Source organism: Chiloscyllium plagiosum, unplaced genomic scaffold, assembly GCF_037043375.1.
Source record: "Chiloscyllium plagiosum isolate Xiang-an unplaced genomic scaffold, Cpla_swu_hap1 HiC_scaffold_9, whole genome shotgun sequence".
Lineage (NCBI taxonomy): Eukaryota > Metazoa > Chordata > Chondrichthyes > Orectolobiformes > Hemiscylliidae > Chiloscyllium > Chiloscyllium plagiosum.
The window spans coordinates 68,056,127-68,077,415 of record NW_028270147.1 but is presented as its reverse complement, the minus strand read 5'-3'; the positions used below and the strand labels follow the sequence as shown (position 1 = coordinate 68,077,415).

Here is a 21,289-nt window from a genome sequence, read left to right as displayed (position 1 = left end):
TAGGAATGTGCAGGAAGATAGTGTCGAATGTAAGATCGATCAGCCATGATGTTATTCAATGATGGTATATGTTTCTTCTTCTAGTTTTGTTGTTGCAGAGATTAATCTTAATGCAGGTCCATTATGGCAAATAATATAGAATGAAAATGGTGATATTGAAATATTGAATAGTAAGCAGAACAAAAATGCTGATAACTGTTTACAGCTCCACTCAATGGAATTAGTTTATTTTCAGGTCCTATGCCCGTAATTCAACTGCTTTATTTATTTTAAGTTTGAACCCAGTCAGGTTTGGTCTCCTGGTTTTCATTCTTCAGTTCATTTAATTCAAATAACTTGGCAAGAAGAGTTAAAAATATGAAGTTAAGATTTTTTAAAATCTTTTCATTATAGATCCCCCTCGTATAAATAACTCCAATTTCACAGAGGAAGCCTCTGTAGTTGTGAACAATCCTCTCGAACTTCACTGTGTTGCCAGTGGTATCCCAACTCCCACACTGACTTGGATTAAGGATGGAAGGCCACTGCCACACACAGATTCCGTTCATATCCTTCGTGGTGGTCAAGTGTTGAGAATATTAAATGCCCAGGTACACTAAATCATTGTTGGTTCCCAGAGAAAAAATATTAATTCAGATTATATTCTCCTTTTATTTCTACAAATAACTGGAAATTAAGGTTGTGTAAATGCTCTCCATAAGGACTCTTGATACTTTTACATTGTTGGTATTCATACTGCCCCAGACTGAGTCAGTAAATGTGGGTTAAACTGACATCTCCACACCATTCTGTAATTATAGAGAGTGTTGTCAAAACTTTTATTTTAAGAAAGAACTAACTAGTCTGTCTGCTCTTCAGTGATATTATAAACTGAAAGATTATTGGGAGCTCTTGGGATTTGTTAAAGTTTAAAATGTGAAGTTTGTGTAGGTTAAATGCACAAGTGCTTCCTCAAACTGGTCTCATGCTTGATCAACACAATGGGCAGCACGGTGGCACAGTGGTTAGCACTGCTGCCTCACAGCACCAGAGACCCGGGTCCAAATCCCAACTCAGGCGACTGACTGTGTTGAGTTTGCACCTTCTCCTCGTGTCTGCGTAGGTTTCCTCCAAATGCTCCGGTTTCCTCCCACAGTCCAAAGATGTGCAGGTTAGGTGAATTGGCCATGCTAAATTGCCCATAGTGTTAGATAAAGGGGTAAATGTAGGGGAATGGGTGGGTTGCGCTTCGGCGGGTCGGTGTGGACTTGTTGGGCCAAATGGCCTGTTTCCACACTGTAAGTAATCTAATCTAATCTAATTCATATCTGTCCTTACTATTTCAAACCACTATCATTTTGTACTTTGTGTTAATGCAGTGTGACTAAAATGTTTTGACAAGATAACTCATTTAATTGCTGTATATACACTCTACATTGAATTGTTTGATATAAGGGGTAAATAAAGAGAAAAAAAGTTCAGAATATCAGAAATTCAGACCTAGAGCTCAGTTTGCCCATGTGATTTTCCAACCATTGAATCTAACAGATGGAAAATCTTGTACATTTATAATGCATAACCTCTGATACTCAAGTTTCCAATGCATAAGATTTGAGTCTCAGAATGCTGAGTCATTTAATTTATTGCATAAATGTTATAATGTGACCTCACCAAATCTGATTGGAGGGTTTACATTTTAGTAAAGAACAATAATGAAAAGATCAATTCAGACACATAAGGACTATTATACCAGAGGTGTTATTTTAAGACCACTGCTACTTTGAAGCATAGCCTACGTGGCACATCTGGTGAGCTAACACAGATCTGAAGGCTCGGCAAGATTCTCTCAAGAGGTTCCCTCATGTTTAATCGTGTATTTGTTTCTTCAGCAAAATGAAATCTTATCAATGTTTGAAGAATTTACCTCAGTCAGAATGTTACTGAGGTGATATGAGACTATTTCTTCAGGTGTTTCCATGTCATTTCAGCAATCTCCCTCCTCATTCAGTATGGGTATTGATACAGTGTAAATATGCAAAAATAAACCATTAAAAAGTACAGTTTTGTTTAACACATTTGTATACTTGGCAGGTTCAAGATACAGGTCGGTATACTTGTCTGGCTTCCAGTACAGCAGGAGACGATGACAGAGAGTATTTGGTAAGAGTACATGGTAAGTGAACAAAACACTCAGACTCAACATCAGTTTTAGGTACAATTGATGCTTGTGTTTCAATTGAATTCTAAAATCCCTGAGCAGCTTAATTGTTTTTTTCGTGTAGCACAGGCATTTTTGATTTAATTTTAGTGTGCATCTGCCATGTATAATTCCAGTGTCATCTTGGCATTAATGTTGGCTGCAAGTTTCGTAAAAACAAGAGATTTCACAGCCTCCTTTACATTACACAGCCTCCTTTATATTACACAGCCAAGAGATGTACTGTCGAAGCAGTTTGTTTGCACTCATGGGACAGAATTGCAGGAATGTCAAATTTCAAAAATGGCTTCAATTTATACTATATTGGAATGGCAATGTCTCAAGCAATCAGAGTCCACTTGCCAACCAATCAGTATCTTCTTCGCATGCAGTATAAATTATGTTCTCTTTGAAATTTGATAATCTAACAATTTGTCTTGATTTAAAACTTTAGTGGAAGAATGCCGATTCATAGTTACAATATGACGCTGCCAAGTCTAATTGAACTTATGAAGTTAATTCAGATTTATCAAGATATGAAAACTATTAACAGCATATCCCTTTATGTAGTAATACTGAGGTTCTGTACGCTCAAGTGACTATGAGAAACCCTTCAAGTACAGGGGAACCTTGATTATCTGAACGAGATGGGCAGGCACTATTTCGCTCGGATAATCGATTATTTGGTTAAATAAATGCCTTTCATCTGGGGCTCTGAGTTTTAAAAATCTGCTCCCCGTTCAGGAGACTGCAACAGCACACCGTGCGTGAGCCCCCCCTCCCAACACTGCCGCTGGCCAACCCCGTGCCCCAAACCCCATCCAACACCGCCCCCCACCCCCCCAACCCCGTCCAACACTGCCCCCACTCCCCAACCCCATTCAACACCACACCCCCGCCCCCAACCCCAATCCCTTCCAACACCACCTCCATGTCCAACACTGCCCCGCTCGCTGTGCCCGCCCCCCAACCCCGTCCAACACTGTCACCCGCCCCCCCTTCCCCCCCCCCCCCCCCCCCCCCCATCCCCGTCCAGCACTGCCTCACCCCCTCTCCTGGGCAGCCAGACTGGACACCAACAATAAGACTGCTGCTACTACTGCCGCCTTTGTAAGGGTAAGTCTCCAAATAGTGTGTGCGCGTGCACACACACACACACACACACACACACACACACACACACACACACACACACACACACACACACACACACACACACACACACACACACACACACACACACACACACAAAAACTTTTTACTGCAACTTTTTGACAGGTTCCACCTCTGCCCTGTACAGGACAATGTTGGTCAGATTATCTGGGGAAAGGGAGTTTAGGGTACACCCCTCTGTAGAACTCCAGGGAAAGTGTGGGGAGAGAAAGAGGGCAGGTGGTCAGTCTTTTGGAGACGGTGCCTGTTTAATCACTGTAAACAAAAAACGCGATCACTGTTGGAAACAAGTCTTTGATGTAATGTTTCTATCGGGACCTCAAAATCTCCTTCGGATAATCCGATTTTCAGATAATTGGTATTCGGATGATCGAGGTTCCTCTGTAGATGCAATTTTATCATCTATTATAGCATGTAATACTGTGAAATGAGTCAAACTTGTACTGTGGAGTTTATTTCTCAAATGGAATTTAATGGAGCTCCAGAGGGTGCACAGAAAGGCAGGTGCTTGATAACATGAGACAGCTTTCCTGCTACAGGGTAAGTATGCAGATAGAAGGGACGTTCACTGAAAAGCTATCCACTAACAGGCAGGAAGTCAAGAAGCTTGTTAAGAAGCTATCTAAATCCAATTATACTTGGACATAGGATTTAATGGTGTTGTCAGAATTAAACAATAATAAGATGGATCTCCTGTGACTCCAGAAACTGGTACAGCAACCCTCTGGAGGCCCCCTGGGTATTCCTTAATTACAAGCAGTGGCTGAATGAGGAATCAAACATCGGGAAGAGGAAGCCCTCCTATCCTAGCTTCTGATCACCCTCCTCTGTCCCTCACTGGTATGCTTGCAACTCCCCCACAATCCACTCACCTCTCTTCAGGGCCTATTGATGCAATGGAGCAGGCATGGAGAATCAAAAGGGAGGGAAATTTCTGGTGTCTTATCTCTACAGGTGATCTCACTTAATTGGGGAACTGCCCTTTATGATTAAGTTGCCTGTTGAGCTCTACCTACTTCTCAGTGGAACTGTGTGGTTTGTAAACTTAGATGTCTGTTGAATAGGCCAGAAAAGCCAATCATAAATATTACCTAGTTTGTGAGTGACACTAATACCCCTCTAACATTTTCCAAAAATCAAACAGACTCTGTTTTAAGAAGTAGGGAATATTTATTGAATTCTAATGTGAATGGCTAGTTTATTTTGATTACTCATGTTTTTGTTCCAGTGCCACCAAACATTGCTGGTCAAAGTGGGCCTCAGGTCTTGGCTGTGCTGCGGAATGGACAGGTAATCCTGGAGTGCAAGTCTGATGCTGTACCACCTCCAACATTAACCTGGTTAAAAGACGGAAAGCCACTCCAGGTAAATAGTTACTTTGTGTAAATATAAGTTAATGGGTTTTCGGGAGTATTGCAAGACCTTTAAACGTTCCTTGTGGCTGGATTAATAGATTGAAGTCTATCCTAATATTCAAAGTGACTACAAAATTGTTGCTAGCATTACAAATGAAAATTTAGGTAATTACAATAAAAGAAAATAAATTATATTTTTGTAAGACTTTATCATATTGTTGAAATATTTAGCGCATAATTAATTATTTTTGGAATTCTGAGTAATAAAACCATGTATCTATAGAAAATGTGTAGCAAACTAAGCAATCAGACTAATGACTGACTAATCTGTTTTCAAAATAGTGATGAATGAAGCCTTCAATAGCAAACTTAAATTGAACCCGTCTTGATAGTGGGTTTCTAAAGGCCTGCAACAGAATCAGCAGCTTACCTCTACAACAACAATATTTTTAAATATAGCACCATTAAATGCCACAAGGTGCTTCACAAGAGTGTCATGAAACAAAATGTGACATCAATACTAAGGCAGTTGGCCAAAGGTTTGATCGGGTAAATTTTAAGATAAGTTGGAACAAAGAGTGGTAAGGAGGCAGAATGATTCAATGAAATATTTCCGGAGCTATTGGTCACCAAAAGTGGAAAATCGGTTGAATTGAATTGAATTTATTGTCACGTGTAGTGAGGCACAGTGAAAAGTTTTGTAAACTCAAGAGAACAGAATATGAGGTATGCATGTATCATGAAGGGTTCTAGAATCATAGAAATAAGAAGTGATGATGCAATGGAGGAATTAGAAAACAAAGATAAGAACTTTTAATTCAAAGCATTGGTTTAGCAAGAATCAATGTTGCTTAACAAATGCAGGTGTGATGAGTGAACAGGATTTGGAGCAAGTTGATACACAGGCAGCGAGTTTGCTGCTTCATGTTGTGATTAGAATTCAGAATAACCAAAACATTTGGTCACCGCTGGTTCATCACAAAGCCTCTCCCTCCTATTCATGAACCAACAAGATTTAGAAGCATCAGCTGTGACTTCATGCTTCTTTTTGAATTGAATCTGTAGGCCACCCCTCGTTTACGCATCCTATCCAGTGGGCGATACCTTCAGATTAATAATGTTGAGCTTGCGGATTCGGCTCAATATACTTGCGTTGCAAGCAATGTTGCGGGAAACATGACAAGGGAATTTACCTTAGCAGTGAATGGTAAGTATACATGCAAAATCTCTAGCTAAGAGAAATGATCATTATCACAGTCACTGTTTTCAGTTATCATGACAAAAAAAGGATATTATTCTGAAATATTGATGACTATTTGGATTTTGAGATTGCTGCCATAATCACAGAAGGATTGTTGAAGCCAAACAATAAGTAAGAGGATGACACTCAAAATTTAACAAATTATTGGTACCTGTTAGATGTTTGGGACTCAAAGGTCATTGAACAGAATTTAACAGATGGTAGGAGGGGCGTGTGGTTTCACTGGCCAACTGAAGAACTGGTGGCAGACCATGGTAGCCTCCATTGAAGAAAGCTCACTGGAATTAAATGCCTATCAGGTACTGAAGTAGCCAGTGCTAGGCTTCTCTATGATTAAAGACCCTGGTGCAAAAATTGCACTTTCTGTGAGAATTTCTAGCCAATCAGAAACCTGCATCTCCTATTGCCATCAGTGCCAAGTGTGTTAGCTGCTAATATTGTACCAGCTAGTGATAGCACCTTTTAGAAATGGCCAGGAGACGCAGAGAATTCCTCAAGATGATAAGCCTTTATTTGCAAACAAACACTATGGCCATCAGAGAAGGCAACCCTAAAAGCCCAAGAACAGCGAGAGTACTTTAATGTTTATGTTGTTCTAAAAACTGCGCCCTATCCCTGTTATATTAGCATAACCAATCATGCTAAACCTACATTATATCCCCTTGACCAATCAAACTCTACCACAATTGTCTTCTGGATTGCTGCAGACCATCACGTTGTGCCGTGGTCATCGTTCTTCACCTTTTGTCACCTGACAGGCTGCAGTCCTGCAAGGTTGACTTGAGCACGCAACCCAGACCTTACACTTATGCATATTTACCATGCTGGTAGGCTGGGATCGGTGAGGCACCCAGCAAAAGGATGAATAAGTCTCTTTCAAGTAGTCATTAATTCTCCATTTAAGACCTATCTATGAGCTTTCCTGATTAGAGTTAATCAGGCAGAGATGGGAAGGAGCTGTATCACAATCCCACACACTCCCATTTAATTAAATGTCTCCCCACCTCTAAACTTGCCACTAATCGATCATTAATTTCCACGCATTATCTCAAGCTTGTATTGTCACTGGACAGTATTATTTAAAGAGTTCAAATGAATTTAAAAATGAGAGGACTCTGTCAGTCATCCTTACAATTTATGCAATATGGCTTTGAAGGTTTTCATTGTTAACTATAGAAACTCCTTGTTTGTTCAAAGAGGTTATTTATTTATGACTAACATTGCAACTATAACTAAAATAAATTAGCACTAATCATCTGCCTTCAACTTGCAGTTGCTCCAACAATAAAAGAAGGTTCACAGACAGTGATCGTCCACAGGAACCAGCTAGCAGTACTGAAATGTGTGGTAGATGGGGTACCAACTCCTCAGGTCACCTGGAGAAAGGATGGTACTATTCTTTCAACAAGCAACCTGCGGTCAGAAATCACTTTTGTTTTTTACACACTTTGATTTATTTTTGGGTGTGGGATTTCAGAAAGAGTATCTGGGGAAAAGCTGATAAGCCTTTAATTTAAAGAAAAAGATATTAGCAACAGGATTTGAAATTTCATTCAGTGGACAAAACAGATCATAATCAAGAGTGTGGTGCTGGAAAAACGGAGCAGGTTAGGCAGCATCCGAGGAGCAGGAAAATTGACATTTTGGCCAAGAGCCCGAAGAGCCATTTCTGATGAAGGGCTCTTGCTTGAAACATCTATTTCGTCTGCTCCTCGGATGCTGCCTGACCTGCTGTGTTTTTCCAGCACCACATTCTCAACTCTGATCGGCAGCAGCTGCAGTCCTCACTTTCTCCAAACAGATCATAAATCATCCCAGAGATCATTGGCAGTCTGTCTCATTGCGGACCATATTGGAGCCTAAGGAATATTTATAACCTATCTACATTTGATCTATGATAAATTTGCTATTATTGCATCTCATGGCTTCTACTTTTTACTTGCCTGGGAAATATTGACTAACCAAAACTTAATTTTTATTCCTTATACTTGCTCTCCAAAGAAAGGATCATTGTTGAGAGGCAAAATCATTTGAACAAATAAAAGACAGCATTAAAATAGAACTTTTTTTGCAAGGAAAATAATATCTCACAAACCTGATTAAGTATTTTGAGGAAGCAACGAAAAAGATTGAGAGCAGAAAGGTAGATGTTGTTTACTTGGACTTTAGTAAAGCCTTTGATAAAGTTCTGCATGGTAGACTAATCAATAAAGTTAGATCACGTGGGGTTCTGGGTGAGCTTGACAATTGGATACAAAATTGACTTTATGGTAGGAGACAGGGTGGTGGTGGAGGGTTGTTTTTCAGACTGGAGGCCTGTGACCAGTGGGATTCCACAAGGATTGGTACTGGATCCACTTTTGTTTGTCATTTTTGTATAAGTGATTTGGATGAAAATATAGGAGGGATAGTTAGTAAGTTTGCAGGTGATTGGTGGTTTAGTGGACAGTGAAGAAGGTTACCTAATATTACATAAAGATCTTGATCAATTCGGTCAATGAGCTGAGGAGTGACAGATGGAGTTGAATTTGAATGAATGCAAGGTATTGCATTTTGGTAAATCAAACATACAAATAATGGTAGGGCTCCTGGTACTGTTGTTGAACAGCAAGACCCAGAAGTTTAGATACATAATTGTTTGAAATTTATGTCAGAAGTAGACAGGGTGATTAAGAAGGCATTTAGCAAACTTGCCTTCATTGCTCAGAATTCCGAGTGTAGGAGTTAGGACTTCATGTTGAGGTTTTACAGGACGTTGGTGAGGCCTCTTCTGGAGTTGTGTGCAGTTCTGGACATGCTGTTATAGGAAGGATATTATTAAATTGGAGGGACTTCAAAAAGGATTTACCAGGATGTTGCCGTGAATGGACTGTTTGAGTTATAAAGATAGGCTGGGACTTCTTTCACTTGAACGTAGGAGGTTGGGGAGTGACCTTAGAGAGATCTATAAAATCATGAGGCATAGATAAGGTGAATAGCAAAGGTCTTTTCCCTAGGATGGGGAAACTAGTGGACATATTTTTAAGGTGAGAGGAGAAAGATTCAAAAAGGGCACAAGGACCAACTTTTTTTACACAGTGGTTAGTGTGAGGAATGAACTGCCAGAGGAAATGGTGGATGCAGATACAGTTACAATGTTTAAAAATCATTTGGATGAGTACATGAATAGGGAAGATTTGAAGGGATATGGGCCAAATGCAGACAAGTTGGGCTAGTTTAGTTTGGGAACATGGTTGGCGTGGACTAATTGGACCGAAGGGTCTGTTTCCATCCTCTATGACTCTACAACTGTTAATCATGTGAGGGCAGAAATCACAATCAATGATGCCAAATAACTATTTGATGTCTTTTTCTAGTATTTTAACAGAATATTTTAAATGAAGTAATTTTTAAAATGTTTTCTCAATTTGATGCATTGCTTGGTAAGGTTAACGTTTATTCCCAGTTCCTAATTGCCCTAAGAAAGTCATGCTGGAGAATCTTAGCAGGTATGGCCACATCTGTGCAGAGAAGAAAAACAGCTAATGTTTTCAGTCCAATATAACTTTCCTTCAGAACTGAAGAGAGAGGCAGAAAGTACTGGGTCTGTACAGAATAAAAATGTGGAAAGGGACAGGTGGAATAGAAAAGAAGTCAAGGGAAGGTTAAATGAGGAGGAAGATCGGAGATCTCAGGTGTATCAGAGCAAAAGCCAAAGAGATTATATAGTTTATTCTTGGTTACTGTTATTCCATGAAGCTTAGTGCAAGCTCAAGGAGCAGCACATCATCTTTTGATAAGGCACTTTACAGCTTTGGAACTAACCATGAAGTCCAACAGTGTCAGACTGTGAACTCCCCTAATTGTTTGTTCATGATCCTTCGCACACAGCTGATCATCATTCTTCCCTTCACATCCACATCAGACATTGTTTTTCAAACTAGAAGCAATACCACACCCTTTGTGTTTTGTACTGTGAAATATTTTTGGCATTTCATTTCTCCCATCCTCCATGTTATCATTGATCTTCCCTTTTGTTCTTCCTCACCCTCCTCCTTTTCAATTAGTTAAAATTTGTTACATTCCCATCTCCCTTCAAGTCTGTTAATAATTACTGTACTACCTTGCCTATTACTATGACTCTGCTAAAACTAGAAAGTAGAATTTGATGCCATAAGCTCTTTTGAGAAATATGTAACACAACTTTCTCTTCATCTTTTATAAAACCATTTACTTTCACCAGTGCTCTTCATATCATTTAATTGTACGTGGGAAATTAGGAGAACATTTCAGCAGCTATCAGTTTGGCTACAGCATTTTGAGAGTAGGCATTGGACAAGACAAACATAAATGCCTCTGGACCTTTCTGGCCAATGCTTAATTATTTTCTTACCATAGGATTATGGGCCTCTACAAAATGTTTCTGAGTATTTGATGAAAATAGTGCTGCAACCCAAATTGTTTGTGAAGCACTTTGAGACTTTTCTGAAATATTGCCACATTAAAGTAATACAGATACTTTTATTCTCATTAGGTATTCATTCCTTGGTGATGGCTCTTTGCGTATTGGCTCAACTCAAGTAACAGATACAGGTCGTTATCTGTGTATGGCAACCAATGCAGCTGGAACAGCTCGTAAGCGAATTGATGTGCAAGTCTATGGTAAATATTCTTCAAATCGTAGCCAAAATTACCAATAACAGGATCATTTGAGATCTTGGGCTAGCTATCTTTCCTTTTGAAAGTTACAGACTAAGATAAGGGTCCCGTGCTCAGGGTTTTGAACCATGGACAAAGGGGAACCTGCAAATTTTCTGCATTGATTGTGGAAGAGCTGGAATCTTGAGAGAAAACGCTGCTTAGGGGCAGAGGATCCTTCAACGTGAAGACTTCTGTTTGCTTTAGTCAAATGACAGTGGTGATGAGAAACACCTCATGCATTCTCGTCATATTGCTCATGACTTATTGAAATTGGAATGGGAAGCTCCTATGAGCAACTGAAGAGAAAAGAACCATGAAGTGTGAAGAACTTAGGAATGAAACTTCAGTTCAGCAAATCATCATTACTGATATATCCAGGAATCTTTTTCTAATGGATTTGTCATCTAATTGCTTTTCAGTGATTGATTTTAAAACCTCTAAATTCTTGAATTCTGAAGAAGAGCCATTGGATTCTGAACATTAACTGTTTCACCACGTTACACAGATGCTGCCAGACCTGCTGAGCTTCTCCAGCACCTTCTGCTTTTATTCAGAAATCTCCAGCATCCACAGTACTCCGCTTTTCTTTTTTGTCAGAAACTTTTAAACCCGGAAACAGGAAATTATGGATTCCAAACAGAAGACCATATTTTTGTCTCCATTATTTCTGAGCAGAGACTTCAATTAAGATTTTCAATTAATTTTTCATCAACAAAGTAAACTTTACAACGCGAGCTAAAATAATACCTCCAACACATCTATTTTCACTTTGTCTGGTTTTGGACCTAAGGAAATATGGCAAACAGGCTTAGAAATGCTATGCTTTTCTTACCAGTTTCTAGCTAACTGTAAGTGCAGCATGCAAAATATTAGTTCTTGGGGGTTGGGAGGGGTTAGTGAATAAATCCTTACTTCTTTGAATGAAGTGGCTTTTGCAAGCATTGCCTCAAGTGCCCCAATCCTTGCTTTATTTGTATTTCTTGTTAAGTTTGCTCTTTTTCTGTTTTTGACCTATACTCCACATTCCTGGTATATATCATTTATGGTGAAAAGTGGGTACTGCAAATGCTAGAAATCAGAGTCTAGATTAGAGTGGTGCTGGATAAGCCACAGCAGGTCAGGCAGCATCCGAGGAGCAGGAAAATCGATGTTCCTGATGAAGGGCTTTTGCTTGAAACGTAGATTTTCCTGCTCCTCGGATACTGCCTGACCTGCTGTGCTTTTCCAGTACCACTCTAATCTAGACATATGTCATTTATAATATGTCTCTTGTTAATTACCTTTTTGCAGTACAGTTACATGGAGATCTATTCTAATATAAGTATGGTAAATCATTACAATGCTCAATTAAAAGAGAATTCTATTTCTAAATGATAGATAAGTAAGGATGTACAATTCATGTTTAACTTTGATATCATTAATCATTGAGGAGTGGATACCATTTCCCCACACATTTATTGTCAGCTATTTGTGTAGAACCTCTAACTTCAGCTGAGCTATCTATCTCTATAAGCAGATGTTGCTTATTTCTACTTTTAGGTTTCTGAAATCATTTTTTTGCCCATGTACAACAATGTTTTCTCTGATCCTCATAGTTCCTCCATCTATTGCTGCTGACCTCAACAATATCACCGTTCTTGTCAATGTTCAGACTACTCTGACTTGTGAAGCTACAGGTATCCCAAAGCCTACGGTCAGCTGGAAGAAGAATGGACGCATACTCAACACTGATCAGAATCAGAATATGTACAGGTGAGTAAATCTGATCATCTGGAAAAACAATTCCTACATTCCCTATAGCAAATATTTGAGTCGATTTGCTGTTATATGTTTGAATGGCATGGGCTGTTTTATTATCAAAGAAAATATAACATGATGTCAAGTTTTACTGGATGTGCTTAAAGCATCTACCAAAAAATACAGAGAGCACATCACAGGCAGCCACCAACTTCTTGATTCATCTACTCGAAATTAAACTGTGGGGAGCAAACTGAGCTGGCTGTGTTTTGCAAGAGCATAAACTACAGGACACAGCAAGTAATATTGCAGGATTACAATGTTTGGTCAAATAAGTGGTTAAATTCGTCATTATGCTTTAGGGTCTCCAGACCAATCTAGTGAGTAAACTATACAAATACAGACTTTTTAAACTAAATTCTTTAAAAAGAATCCAATCATTTTGATTTTCTAGTAATAACAAATAATGTTAATTTTAGACTTCAGTGTAACTCAGTGGGACATTGCAAAATATCTTCTATTACAATATAAAAGTTCTAGCTTGAATCTTTGCCTCATACCATACAATAGAACAAAGGTAATGATAAGTCTCTGTAGTGGCTGTTATGCTACCTGCCACCCTCAGATGAGGTAGCCTGTTTTCACAAAGGTGTTAGATATAATGCTTGGGGCATCAAAGATGGGGAGAGAGCCAGAACTGAGCACTGGGTTACATGATCAGCCATGATCATATTGAATGGCAGAATAGGCGCGAACAATTGAATGACACACTCCTCCTATTTTCTATGTTTCTGTTGTAATCACTCACTGACAAGATTTGGAGATGCCGGTGTTGAACTGGGGTGTACAAAGTTAAAAATCACATAATACCAGGTTATAGTCCAACAGGTTTAATTAGAAGCTCTAGCTTTCGGAGCACTGCTCCTTCGTCAGGTGGTTGTGGAGGGCACAATTGTAAGACACAGAATTTATAGCAAAACTTTACAGTGTGATGTAACTGAAATTATACATTGAAAAATACCTTGATTGTTTCTTGAGTCTCTCATCTGTTTGAATACCATGATAGTTTCACTTCTTTTATATGTAAATCACAAAACCTTTTTAAAAAGTTACATTCTCAGATTAACTGTAACAATTGGTGTCAGCCAGATAAGATGTTAAGATGTTGAACGTGTTAGGCCCCTGTGTTCCCTGTCTGTACTATAATGTTTAGACTGATTCTAATTTAAAAAGTGAGTTAACAGAGTCTTACATGGATTCATGCAGTTTTTGAGCAAAGTACAATGTAACTCTGCAAGTACAAATTCACCCCACAAACGGATATGTGTATGTGTGCACGTGGGTTTTTTGTTACAGATCATCAATTACTAAAGTCAGGAAGCACCCCCCATCAGCTTGTGTTATGGTGTGCTGGGGCAGTACTAAGTGGGGTTTGAGCAAGGTTGTGGGCCTATTACAAAGATAACATTAGCCAAGAGAAGACACCTTTCTGTTTGAATGAGGATACGCTTTATTAAGGTGTTATTATTATTGTGTGAGGTAGAAAATTAAATGTTTAAAAACATAAGGCTTCATTTTTGTCATTAGCTACTTGCTACAGAAGTAAGGATAAAAATAACAATGAGACATTATAAAAGGTGCACATCTCGAACAATTAGCTATTTTATTCCTCTCTACAGACTGCTTTCATCTGGTTCTCTTGTAATCATCTCACCCACTGTGGAAGACAGTGGAAACTATGAGTGTAAAGTCTCAAATTATGCTGGGGAAGATCAGAGATTTGTCAGACTTACAGTACAAGGTAGGTACTGACAACTTAACATGGGCCTGATTTTTGATTTTGTAAAGCTGAGTACTTTAATTTCGCCCAAAAGGTGTTAATTGTTGTTGTGGTTCTGTTTGCCAAGCTGGGAATTTGTGTTGCAGACGTTTCGTCCCCTGTCTAGGTGACATCCTCAGTGCTTGGGAGCCTCCTGTGAAGCGCTTCTGTGATCTTTCCTCCGGCATTTGTAGTGGTTTGAATCTGCCGCTTCCGGTTGTCAGTTCCAGCTGTCCGCTGCAGTGGTTGGTATATTGGGTCCAGGTCGATGTGCTTATTGATTGAATCTGTGGATGAGTGCCATGCCTCTAGGAATTCACTGGCTGTTCTCTGTTTGGCTTGTTCTATAATAGTAGTGTTGTCCCAGTCGAATTCATGTTGCTTGTCATCTGTGTGTGTGGCTACTAAGGATAGCTGGTCGTGTCGTCCATCGACCTAGACCCAATATACCGACCACTGCAGCGGACAGCTGGAACTGACAACCGGAAGCAGCAGATTCAAACCACTATAAATGCCGGAGGAAAGATCACAGAAGCGCTTCACAGGAGTCTCCCAAGCACTGAGGATGTCACCTAGACAGGGGACGAAACGTCTGCAACACAAATTCCCAGCTCGGCGAACAGAACCACAACAACGAGCACCCGAGCTACAAATCTTCTCACAGACTTTGAGGTGTTAATTGTGTTTAGGAGCAGGCTGAAACTGATATTGTTGAGTTTGCAGGTATAAGTTTGTAAGATGTGTCTCTGCAAATAAAAACTTATAATTGTGTAAAAATTAGACTCAAATTCTTTTTTGCACATCTGGCTCTCTATATTATGATAGCAGACACCTGATGAATGTCCTTTTGTGCAATTCTTAATGTCATATTAATTCATTTTAGATGGGGTTAATGGTGTGTGACAATGGTGTGCACAACAGCTAAGTGTATTGGTAAGGGAAATTAAAACCTTTGCGTATTTTGATGTTTTGACAAATGTAGGTTGTTAAAGAAAATCAATGGATTTTATTCCATAAAGTACTAATGAAAGTGATTTGAATGTTTCCCCCTATCAGCCGAATATTGTGTGAAATATCATTTGATTTGAAATGTATGCTTCATAGAGCAATGCAGAACTGAAAGACTTGAAAGAAAAAGAAATTGGTTCTATATTGTTCTGTCTTCAAGGAAGACTTGAGTTCTTATGCCCTTAGTGTTATCAGATTATCCAAGTTGCTAAATTTTGTTCCTGACATCTTTAAGAAAATTTAACATGAATTTTATGTCCAATGATTTCATGTTTTAAGATGTCAGTTCAGATTCAGTGCAATGTATTGTAGTCTGTATGATAGTTACCTCTTAAGTCTCATTTCCCCTTTCAGTATGGTGAACAATTAACTGTAAATGTATACCTACATTTGAAAATAATAGTTAATTGGTTAAAGATTTAAATTGGAATAACCAAATTTACATGGCACAGAGAATGCTGGAGAAACTCATGTTTGACAGCAACTGTGGACAGAGAAGCAGTGTTACTGTTTCAAGCCTGGTTTGACTCGTCTTCAGAAGTTCTGCCTCCACAGATGTTGTCAGACCTGCTGAGTTTCTCTCATTCTCTGTGTTTGTTTCGGATTTCCAGAATTCACAATATTTTGCCTTTTACTGTTTGTTTCTGGCTATGTCTCAAGATTTAGTTCTGCTCTATTATAGCGCACTACCCTGAATAATTGAATAAACTTGCCAATACTCACTGCCTAATTACAAGTATTAAGGAGAGGCATAAGAGTCATTGCAATATCAAAGAGCATATGAAGAGTAAATCTGTGTTAAAAAAGGAAGCAGTGATAGGAGATTAAAACTGGTGACAAAGCAGGTAACCCAACACAAAGAGAAGGATCCTCCATGAGTAGGGCAAAGGTGGTGGGGGGGGGGGGGGGGGAACGGTGAGATAAAAATCAACAACAGAGATGGACAGCCAGCACTTGGAGTGTGTACCAGCTTGAGAAGGGCACCAGTGGGGGGGGGGGGGGGGGGATGATAAAAACCAGCTACGGAAAGAGAGGCTCAGCACATGGAGTGTGGAGCTGTGTGAGAAGGGCAGCAAATGGTGGGAGATAAAAGCAGGTGGCAGAGAGCCCCTTTCACCTTTTTATACCTGTCAGACCCACTGTATGACATCATAGGAGAACAAGGATGTGATTAGTGGGCATTTCTTCTCCACCTCTTTTGATTGGCCAAGTGGTATGAATCAGGGATATTATTAGAGCAGAAGAAATTTAATAAATACCATTTAAAAATATTTAGCATACAAATTAAGTAAATTATATAGAATAGAGACAACTGGACATGCAATGTGTTGCAGCCATAATATTGGGTGCTGGTAGATCCTGGTGTGATCTACAGTGACTACATCTACAGCAAGTATTGGCCACTCAAGGAACTTCACCTTAGCGTTAATGAGTTGGAATTCAACACATCAGGGAGAGGGGCAGTTACCCTTATAAAATGTGTTTCAAGATGCAGTCACACCCCTTAAGATTAAACACATCAAATATGGTCCATGGTCAGAGACAGGAGAGTGTGACTGCAAATCAGGCTGGTAGAAAATTAAAATTATAATGCAGGACCACAAAAGTAGTAATCTCCACATTACTACCTGAGCTACGTGTAAATTGGTATAATGAAATATAGTTAGAAAAGTAAATGTATGGCTCATACTTTGTGGGAGAAATGGATTCTCATTTGTGAAGTGCTGGCACCAGTAAGCTTCCAGAATTTAGCTTTGGAAGAGCCTTGGCCAGTACTCTTGTTCAAAAGGTACTAGGTCTTTGTTTCCAGTGTAGATAAGGGCACAAAGCTTAATTCAACTTTTGGTGGGGAGTGGGGGTTGGTGGGAGTGGAGAGGAATTGAAATATACTCATAGCAGAAAGCATAGTTAGGGGATTAGATACTGTTCTCTACAGCAAAGAGAGTCCTGAAGATTGTGTTACCTACAGTGTGCCAAGGGTTCTCAAAGCACAAATGTTAAACAACTTTGAGGTGTGAAAAGCTGAAGCCACAATGGAAGAAGGGATTGTAAGTGCCTTATTTGGAAAATGACTATGCATTTGTTACAGGGTCATATGATGCCTTAGCCATCTTTGTTCCCTGTTAACAAACTGCAATAAGCAGACAAGTTTTCTAGGCAGAGAAACTGCTTGAATGATGAAGAGAAAGAAACTCAGCAAACAGCCATTAAACTGCTGAAATTTACCAGGCCATAAGATAGGCCAGACCATAACTCCTTTAAAGGATAACATAGGACTTTCTCTCTCCGCTACCTCATTCCATCTACAAGTTTACCCATTAAAACAACCAATGACAAATCTACTTTGGAAGCCCTACTTGCAACTGAAGTGTTTCTGCAATTCCAAATCCTTCGTAACAGTGTACTATCTTAACATTGTAGGCTAGGGTTGAAATGGAGACTGAATTCTGTTCATTTTTTTCTAGGTATTCTTCTAGGTTTGGTGTGGGGGGTGGGGGGGGGGGGAAGAAAGTGAGATGTAGTTTTCTTCAGCAAGATTCACAGCAAGGAAGGGAAGCAAACAAATATCTTCCATTATAAAACACAAAACGCTTACTTTACTGCTGGGTTATTTAAAATAGATTAACTCAGTCGGAGCATAAGAAATGCATACATCCAAAACCATTTATCATTAGCAAATTTGAAGAAATGCTTTTAAACTGTGCTGACAAAGTGTAAAGAACAGAAGAGAGTGTTCAGTGGAGATTACAGGGATGTTGCTGGACTAGGAATTTTAGATATGAGGAAAGATTAGGTAAACGGAGCTTGTTTTCTTTGGAACAGAGGAGGCTCCAGGAAAATTAGCTCTTCATAACTTATTCATGTCAATTTAAAAGTGTTGAGTGAGGATGTATTTTGCTTAGCAGCATGGTGGCACAGTGGTTAGCACTGCTGCCTCACAGTGCCAGAGACCTGGGTTTAATTCCTGCCTCAGGCGACTGACTGTGTGGAGTTTGCACATTCTCCCCGTGTCTGCGTGGGTTTCCTCCAGGTGCTCTGGTTTCCTCCCACAGTCCAAAAAGTGCAGGTTAGGTGAATTGGCCATGCTAAATTGCCCGTAGTGTTAGGTGAAGGGGTAAATGTAGGGGAATGGGTCTGAGTGGGTGCGCTTTGGCGGGTCGTTGTGGAGTTGTTGGGCCGAAGAGCCTGTTTTCACACTGTAAGTAATCTAATCTAATCTTAGCAGAGAGGTCAACAACCAGGGGACATAAATTTATGTTAATTCTTTGGGTCTGGAATCTGCACAAAAGAGTGATAGAGGCAGAAACTCTCATCTCATTTAAAAAGTACATGGATGGTGTTAGAAGTACTATAACCTGCACAGCTATGCAGCAAGAACTGAAAAACTAAAAGGCAAGTTAAACATTTTTTTGGCACCACATACCTGGTGTCCTAAATGGCAGCCTCCTGTGTATTTATAAAATTCTATGAATACATTGACCCTGCAGACTAGTACCTGACTCTAATCCATTTCTTCTATGTTATTTAGCTGGAGCAAATTGAACCACTGGTCCATTTTAATTTTCTTCCCATTTAGTTCCCCCTTCAATTGCCGATGAAGCTACAGATTTGTTGGTAACAAAGTTGTCACCAGCTGTTATTACATGCACAGCATCTGGTGTTCCAGCACCAAAAATCCATTGGACCAAAGATGGGGTCAAGTTGCCACGTCAAGGAGAAGGCTACCTTATTCTATCCACAGGTAAGAGCAGCTCAGTTTATAAGTTGCTAATGTTGCAGGAGGTTTTGGAGATGCACAAGTTGAGCAGTATCTAAAGAGAAGAATATTTTCCCAATTATCAAAACAGATCCAAAATATTAGTTTTTTTTTTCATATGCTATTAAGTTTGTATTTAGTATATTTATTTTTCAAATTTCCATTTTTTTTTGTTACTTGCTTCAACACATCCCTATATTTTTACAATTTGACGTCTCAGTTACACTGATATACCTGTCACGAAACAAAACTCGAATTTACTTATGCAAACCTTTCTATACAGATCTTATCTAATAGTGAGTGCATCAATATCTCAATTAGTGTTGTTTAACTATGCTAATGCTAATCAGCAAGAATGGTAATCTATATGACCATAGATTGAAAGCAAAGTAGATATGGGTTTGAATTGGGAGTTCAGTGAAGTGAAGTGAGGGGTTGGGGTAGAGGATAGATCCATGTTCCTTTTTTTTCTCAGTCCAATAATTGCTTCCTACTTCTGTCCAGCTAAATAAATTAATGATAATTGGTAAGCTATTCCACTTATAATAAATAGTCCACAGAGATAAGGCATTGCAGCACAGCTTGGCTGAGTGGAATATCCAAGCCTGTGGCACATGTGAAGTCATGGAGAGAAAAATTTGCAGGAAGTGTTGCTGGCTGCACAAGCTGGAATTCCAGGTTTCTGAACTTGAGCGACAATTGGAATCACTGTGCATTTGCAAGGCAGAGAACTAAATAGATAATGCATTTACAGAGGTGATAACACTGCAGGGTTGGAGCAGACAGCCTAAGAGAATTGGACATATAATGCTGGAATTCCCTGCAATAATCCCTTATGGACACTGGAGAAAGTGATCAATCCTCAGCAAATAGAGCCAGCCAGGTCTGTGGTACAGATTACTCAGCTGTGTAGGAGATGAGTAAGATGAGTGAAAGAGGTAGTGTGCTTATTAGTTCAGAAAATAGACAGGCGTTTCTGTAGCTATAGACATGACTTCAGGATGGTATGTCAGATCCTGGCTCCAAGGAGTCAAGAATGTCATAGAGTATCTGCAGGACATTCTGCTGAGAGAGGATGAACAGCCAGTGATGATCGCATTTGTACCAACAATATAGGTAGGAAGGGGAGTGAGGCTGTGAAAGTAGATTTTAGAAAGCTAGGAAGGAAATTTTTAAAAAACGACTGCAAAAGCAGTAATCTCAGGATTACTCCCAGTCCCACATGCTAGTGAGAATAGAAATAAGAGAACTGAGCAATTGAAAATGTGAATGGAGGATGGAAGGCATCAGATTAAAGCATGAAGACCAGTTCTAGGGCAGATGTGACCTTGACAAGATGAATAGCTTGCATCTGAGCAGGCCGAGGACTAATACTTGTCAATGAGGTTTGCCACTGTTTTTAGTGTGGGTTTAAACTAGATTGGCAGGGGAATGGGATTGTGACCGCGAGCTCAGATTCACGGAACTCAAATTGTTAACAGGAAATTGAAACCCAGTAAATGAAATTAGAATACAGATGAAACAAAGAACAGCATTAAATAGGATCATAATGCAGAACAGGATCAGAATGCAGAATAATGTTAAAAAGGAAGAATTAAAGATGACATAACAAGGTTGATGATTTGCTAAATAGGAATGATTTAATGAGTATGATTAAATCATAATTACAGAGGATGATACAGATTATCTCCCAGCTATGTTAAGTAACCAAGTGACTTGCGAAACTGAGGAAAAGCAAGAAATTAGTATTAATGCCACGTAATACTTCAAAAGCATCCATGGAATTTTCTTCCTCCTTAATGTGACACAATGTCTGAAGCTCAGATTCCAGCTCCCCAGTTGCAGATGTGTTCACTTTTAATCATCTTGGTGTCCAGCAGCTCCTGCATGCTGGAACAACACATTATCCATCCTCATATCACTGTAGTATTTTATTTAATGTATTAATTAATTAATCTAGAACCCCTGCTCTTTACATTTGAATAAATAATTTGCATTTTTACAGTATTAGTCTTGTACTTGACAAGATATTCTTAGGAAAAATAGAGGAAAAAGAAATTGGCGACCAAATACAAACTGGAGATCTATTACTTTAAAGACTAGAAAGACTCACCATTCCTACTCAACAATCTACTGCTTTCCCTACACATGCATCCCATTGTGAGTTGTGACTTCACTCGGCTGCTGGTCTCATTGGTCACCTCTTAACCTGTCGAATCTTAATGGTTCCCCCACAATTCCACAAACCCACACCTTTTATCATTTCCCATCCACCTCTCATTCTTGAAAATTCATTTGTTGCAGTAAGACTGAGTGAAAGCAC

General features: G+C 39.4%; 1 protein-coding gene across 3 annotated transcripts in view; it reads left to right on the top strand.

Annotated features, from left to right (window-relative positions):
* hmcn1 (hemicentin 1) overlaps nucleotides 1-21,289 on the top strand; it is a 607,098-nt gene that overhangs the window by 484,069 nt on the left and 101,740 nt on the right. For all 3 annotated transcript variants that reach the window (XM_087990747.1, XM_043699541.2, XM_087990748.1), the window contains exons 69-77: nucleotides 394-590; nucleotides 2,071-2,152; nucleotides 4,578-4,714; nucleotides 5,770-5,911; nucleotides 7,239-7,383; nucleotides 10,479-10,606; nucleotides 12,241-12,397; nucleotides 14,062-14,183; nucleotides 18,787-18,951. In XM_087990747.1, coding sequence (XP_087846873.1) covers nucleotides 394-590; nucleotides 2,071-2,152; nucleotides 4,578-4,714; nucleotides 5,770-5,911; nucleotides 7,239-7,383; nucleotides 10,479-10,606; nucleotides 12,241-12,397; nucleotides 14,062-14,183; nucleotides 18,787-18,951 — 1,275 coding nt within the window. The remainder of the gene's footprint in view (nucleotides 1-393; nucleotides 591-2,070; nucleotides 2,153-4,577; nucleotides 4,715-5,769; nucleotides 5,912-7,238; nucleotides 7,384-10,478; nucleotides 10,607-12,240; nucleotides 12,398-14,061; nucleotides 14,184-18,786; nucleotides 18,952-21,289) is intronic.